The following is a 6,206-nucleotide window of genomic DNA, read 5'->3' as shown; positions in this document are numbered from 1 at the left end:
CAACACCTGCCAGGGAGGAAAAGAGGTAAAATCAAACTCCACATTACGTAGTATGCTAGAAATCAAGGCTTTGCGCATCTCATCATCAGTACAATATTTCAACATGATATTGTAACAGAATCTATCTTATCATTCATATGTATGGCAAAAGCTATAAACAAGATACAAAAAATGCAATTTATATCTTTTTTCTGCAAAATCTTATTGACATCATTTACAGGTTATGTTACAAAATTAAGACTCTATATCCGTACACAAAATAAAGCGCTTACCATAATCAATTAGGTAAATTTATATCCTTCTAATGTTGAATGACGGGAACTCCATACTCCTTACAAATGTATCTTGATTAGAAACACAAGAATATGACTTAAATACAACCAGGCCTATTTCTGATCTTGGAATTAACGCTCATATATTGCTTTCAGAAAATTATGATATCAAAAGTTTATCTAATCAATTTATGCACAGGTCCAAGTCACAAGTTCAGAAGCAGGAACTCACCAAACTACAACAACTGGCATCTCAGATTTTGGGCATCAACCTCCTACCAGACTCTGACACAGAGAAAGAACACGAGAGGATCAAGTTTAACAAATGCCTTCTCATGATCAAAGCTGAAAATTTCTCCAGTAAGAACAAGCTCAGTTTTATGCCAAAGCATCTTAGTCTGGTGTGTGAAAGGCAACAGTCAGTGTGTAAGATAGAATGGCCGGGTGGGTCGGGAACAGGGTCCCTCCTGAGTAGATTCAAAATCTTGACTGCAAACCACATCTACGAATGGATGTTAGATGCCTTGAAACACTCACCAGACCCTACCATGTATCGTGTCATATTTGAAGACAAGAGTGGCTTCTTTGCATTTGCCAACAAGGAACCCTTGTCACATGACAAGGACTTGGATTATGCTATATTAGAATTAGATGTCAATGACGATCAAGGTCATGATCTGGGAGATCTTATTCCCCTTGGTTCTTTCATCTCAGACACACTTGAGAAGAATGACGTGGTAGTTGTTGTGGGTCATCCTGGTGGAAGGAGAAAGAAGATTGACTTCTGTCCCGTGTCTGGGTTAGACGAACGTTACGCCATTCATGTCCTCTTTGACAATCCAAATTTCCCGCGCGAGGACCCCCGCAAGGCCACGTACCACTCAAGTGTCATGTTTCATGGTTCCTCTGGGTCTGCAGGGTTTGATAGGAATGGGAACCTGGTGCTCATGCACACTAGAGGGTTCTTTCCTGCAGAGAGTCAGGCGAGTCTTATTGAGGAGGGTGTGCGTCTCTCCAGCATCAGGGAGCATGCTCGAGAGAATCTGACTCCCGAGGTTTTTACTGAGATCTTCCCCCAGAGAGAGGGTGGTTTTTCCTTTGGACAGTAATACTGACAATAGATTCAACTGATATAGCTTTAGAAATGGGAGGGGCAGTGCTGGGCCACAATAATACAACGTGCACACTTGGCATCAGGATCTTTATACCTACTAGGAGATGTCTAGCACATCAAACTTTAAAATTACAAACTTCAATGTGTGTAAAATTCAATTTCTTTATTGGTAATATGTCCTCAGTGCACAGTTGCAGCAATAGTTGTTATCTATATATCTTCTCAGTACAGTGACACTGTATCAACAAGTTGCTAGGTGTACATGTCAAACTTCATGCAATCAACTCAGGCAAATCTTCAGCCCTGTTTTACAACAGGGTCATACAAGTTCATCAACAAGTCTTTCCTTTGTGGCAACAATAGCATGCCTTACTTGTAATGAAAGCATCTTAAAATCTATCTACAATGGCAAAACAGCACAAAGCCAATTATCTAGAAGAATCTACCCAAAATCAAATTCATTTCTTTAATCATATTTCTTCCCTCTTATTAGAAGGGCTACGAGTTCAAATCAAACTACCACACTTACCAACGAAATGTTAACTTTAAAGCATTGAAGGAGACCCTGGCTTCTAGGAATGCCAAAGAGAGCAATTGTACTTCAGGTTCCATCATAATCTTCTTGGAGGATATCTTAGATGTTTGACAAATGTAAAGGAGGTGTAGGTTCTTCAGTATAACTGTAGCAGCTCTAAGACAGAATTCTACAGTATCTTTTGTCAGGCCGATCTAGTCTTTGTCAATGGAAGACAGCAGAAGCAAAATCCATTTGTCACAACGAAATATAGCTCTCCCTTAGGGATGCATCAAAATCATGCCCACCACTGTTTGCAGGGCTAGTCTTTAAAACATTTGGTGAATTGTTTATATTACATCAAAGCCTTTAACATTTTATTCCCTCCACTAAGTTGGATTATTCTATCACAATTTTGTGATAGTTAAAATTGTTTCTTTGCCAATCATTGTTAATACATGTACCAATGTGTAATATAAGCAATGATAACACAACATGTGTGTACATGACAATTGAAATACAACATAGCTACATGTATACAGTGCAATGATAGCATCATAACATACATACAGGAAGCATCTATCTGGCCTGCATAGACAGTATTGCACTTGAAAAATTTTCTTCAAAATGCTTTTGGTTGCTTACACAAAGCAAATGTGTTGAACAACTCTAGTGTGCTCAATTTGAACTTAAATGGTAAAGGATGAAAGTAAAATGCTAAGCTACTGTGAAATTAGGTGTAACACAACATTACACACAGACCAAATCCTGTTTTTTTTATGAAGTAATGAATAAGAATCACAATAAGATTTTCAGCTAGGAAAAAAATTTCCTGTATTTCAACATCACTGTTTGACTGAATAGCCAACATACATGCTTCTCATATTGAGAGGGCAAGGCAGAAGTCTAGAACTTGTGATAAGCTTAGGACGGCCATTTGTTATCACAACTTCAAACTATGAATTAAACTCTATCTACATTGTTTACCATCGACATGCACTTAAAATGCCTACTACTGTGTCACTGGTAATATATTTGTGAACTCTTTAAGTGAACTGCAATTGATTTAGCTTTTGTAGTATCATTTTGCACATACAGTAGAATCCTATTTCAAGGGAGGGCAGGGTGCTTGGCATGGTTATGCGTACCAACCTCCCATTACTCTAGTTATAATATCATCATATATTAAACCAAGGGATAAAAAAATCTACAAATGAGCACAGTAAGAAAAAAAGAGGGACGAATGTCGTCCTAAAATGAGCCTGAAAGCTCAGGAGGAGGGCTGCAGTAATCTCTTCATCTCTGCAGCCCTGTCCTGCAGCTCGGGGACTGAGTCCTTCCCCAGTTTTTCTGCAGACTTCTGCAAGCAGCTGAGAGAGTCGGGAGGCAATATGGAATCCTTGTCTGGACCTGCAGGGGCAGATAAACAGTTAGAAAAGCTCTGTTTGAAATACATAATTACGAAAGCTCAGCTCTGATTGGTTACCGATCATGACAGGTTCCATATTGCATATATTGACCTACTAAGCCAGGACATGGCAACCATATAGTCTTAGAAAGTATAGTTGCATTGGGGTCAAATAGAAAGAACATTTAAGGCATTTAATCTTAAGAACGTTTAATATAGATGGATTATACTAGGGTGGCTGGTAATAATCTTATGTGCCTAAATCTTTTATCAGATTCATTCTAGAAAAATGGTCAGTTTTCATCTGAAACTCAGTATAGATGTAGCTATAGATTTGTCTGAAACAATGTGTAGATAAAGGATAATAAGCAATCTACTGCTAAAATCTATTTTGAAAATCAAGGCATTATCTATTAATACAAGTATTCTGTGGTGCTTGGAAATGTACAATATGGTAGTATACCATAGTATACTAATGTTACTAGACTAAGTATAGGGATATTACTGAAGAAGTAAAAGTATGCTGCAGGTTGTACCATACTCACCAGACAATGTTTTTAGCAGCTTAGAAGCAACACTACTGGCCTCTAATCTGATGGTGGTGTACTTTGTGTTTTCTGTGGATAACACACGTTTATCATTAATATAACATGTACATTTTGTACATAAAACCATGCAAAATGCAACAACAAAGACAATAGACTAATTAATAAGGCCATTGAACTGAATGTATTACTTATCATGATTTCATCCATATACATTCAAACAACATGTAACTGTTAGGCCACACCAATTTAATTTCTTGGTTCACGGATTTTTTCATGAAAAATATGGAGCGAGAGGGCGAAATAAAAATAGAAATAAAAATTGTAAAATGGTTGGGGTAAAGGTAAGGGCTAATCCAAAACATAAAGAATAAAAAGTTTTCAGATTGAAAAAAGTACAAAAACACTATTACTGTACAGTAACAGCACCTGTTCATTGAAAATTACAATAGTAGTGTCAGTTTTTCTGTTTGCTACACCAGAAAGTTGGTGAATGGTTTCATTAATGGTGATATTTTGCTGAGTGGTAATTTTTATTTTTATTTTTTTTCCCAAAAAATAGGAGCGAGCGAATCCGTGAACCAAGAAATTAAATTGGTGTGGCCTTATATACAGGTAATCTTCCTAATGTACATATTACACTATAGATCTAGAGATGTTTGCTGTAAATGATAGCAAGCGGTGAAGCAGACAGTTCCTTACCTAGACATTGGCACAGAGGGGGTATGAGTTGTTCCACAAACTTGCTGAGGGTTGTTGTGTCCTCATTGGTTAATGTAACACCATCTTGTAGCATCCACAATCTAAGGACAACAGACATTAATCTGTTTAAACACCTACTCACAGAATTACACAATATACAATTGAAAGAAACACAAAAATGCTGGCAATACAAAATAGATAGCAGTATTAAATTTGACCTATTTTCTAGCATTATTTCAAAGGTGTCACAATTACCACTTGTTTTTGTTTTTAAACTGAAACAAAAATTGGTCATACAAACTACATTGTATGTAACCATGTATGTTGTAACTAATAACAGTAGATCGCAGTGATTATTTCATTGGGGATAAGTATATCTCATTTACAGCAATATTTCTACAAAAGCTTTTTAATAAAACTTCATTTAAGTCTACTTGAAGGTATAATTAACATAATTTTAAAGTTTGGAGTGAAAGCGAGACCCACCTATCTATGTAACATGCCGTTGCCTTGAGTACAGCACACTGCACCTTCCATGTACTGCTGGTCAGGGCTGTACACAGGAGAGCTCCAAACTGCTCTTGGTACTCCGCTGCAGGTACAAGTACAGTAGTTGTTATACCATCATTTGTTAAACGTACACATGCTGTAGACAGTAACAGATTGTTTAAGGACACGCCTGCATAAACACCTTTCTGTTAGAAGTATCATATATCCTAGAAATACTAACAGTTTTAATAGCTGACTGTACGCAATGGATAACTCCACAGTATACACATGTCGTATGTAATGTGTTACCTTTAACAGTTAAATACGAGCCTTGTAATTCCACAGGGTAAGAGCAATTTACATCAATAATTCTGTGCATGTGTAATCTTGTGTACAAAAAATGATCTAGAGATAGAAGAGTCCCTTTTGGGGTTTTTTCTGTGATGTGTCAACACATTCGAATATAAGCTTTGTAATCTCATGGGGAATTACTATTTTAAAGATTACTTGTATGTGCAGGCTTGAATAGAATAAAGACTTTGGAGATTAAAGAGCACCTTGTGTTTGTTTTTCTTGTGGCCAAGCCTTGCCCAGTCCTTCATAAGAAGTGATGAGGAAGTCCTCCATCAGTCCAGGACTGTGTTTCTCTATCTCATCTTCATCAGCTTCTTTGTTCCCATTTCCATCTGTGCTCTGTTGGAAAGATGTCTCATTTAGTGGCTGAACTGCAGATTCTTCATAATAATCATTATCAAGACTAAAAAAATCAGTTGTAGAATCTAGTTCATTATCTTATAGTCAATTGTATATTAAAACATTGCAAACACTGACCTTTCTGAGGAGTGGGAACAAGATATCACTAATCTGTTTGAATCTATCCAGGCTGTAGGTCTCCAGGGTGGCTGACAGGCATCTGATGGCCTCTTTCTTATACTCCAACTTTTCCTTCCTGCTTTCCTTTAACACAGCCTCAACAACCTGGTAATGAAAACAATGTGCAGAACAACAAAACAAAGAACAAGGGAACTGACCAGTTAAAAAAACACATGGCATGGTTTTATGTAGTGCCTTGTGTAGTCAACATTGAGTTTTCCTCAGACTTAAGCAAAGAATATTAAATGATAAATTATCATAAAAACATTTTTTAAGTAAAAAAAAGAAT

At 36.9% G+C, this 6,206-nt stretch overlaps 1 protein-coding gene across 1 annotated transcript in view; it reads right to left on the bottom strand.

Moving 5' to 3' along the window:
* Window positions 1-1,530: 1,530 nt before the first annotated feature.
* LOC118431479 (proteasome adapter and scaffold protein ECM29-like) overlaps window positions 1,531-6,206 on the bottom strand; it is a gene marked incomplete at its 5' end in the record, with an annotated part of 55,163 nt that continues 50,487 nt past the window's right edge. Inside the window, 6 exon segments of the mRNA XM_035842719.1 lie at window positions 1,531-3,310; window positions 3,854-3,925; window positions 4,556-4,656; window positions 5,042-5,147; window positions 5,602-5,737; window positions 5,876-6,022. Of these exon segments, the coding sequence (XP_035698612.1) occupies window positions 3,171-3,310; window positions 3,854-3,925; window positions 4,556-4,656; window positions 5,042-5,147; window positions 5,602-5,737; window positions 5,876-6,022 (702 nt within the window). The 3' untranslated portion in view covers window positions 1,531-3,170.

This window comes from Branchiostoma floridae, chromosome 15 (genome assembly GCF_000003815.2).
Source record: "Branchiostoma floridae strain S238N-H82 chromosome 15, Bfl_VNyyK, whole genome shotgun sequence".
Taxonomy (NCBI): domain Eukaryota; kingdom Metazoa; phylum Chordata; class Leptocardii; order Amphioxiformes; family Branchiostomatidae; genus Branchiostoma; species Branchiostoma floridae.
This window is presented reverse-complemented; position numbering and strand designations above follow the sequence as displayed.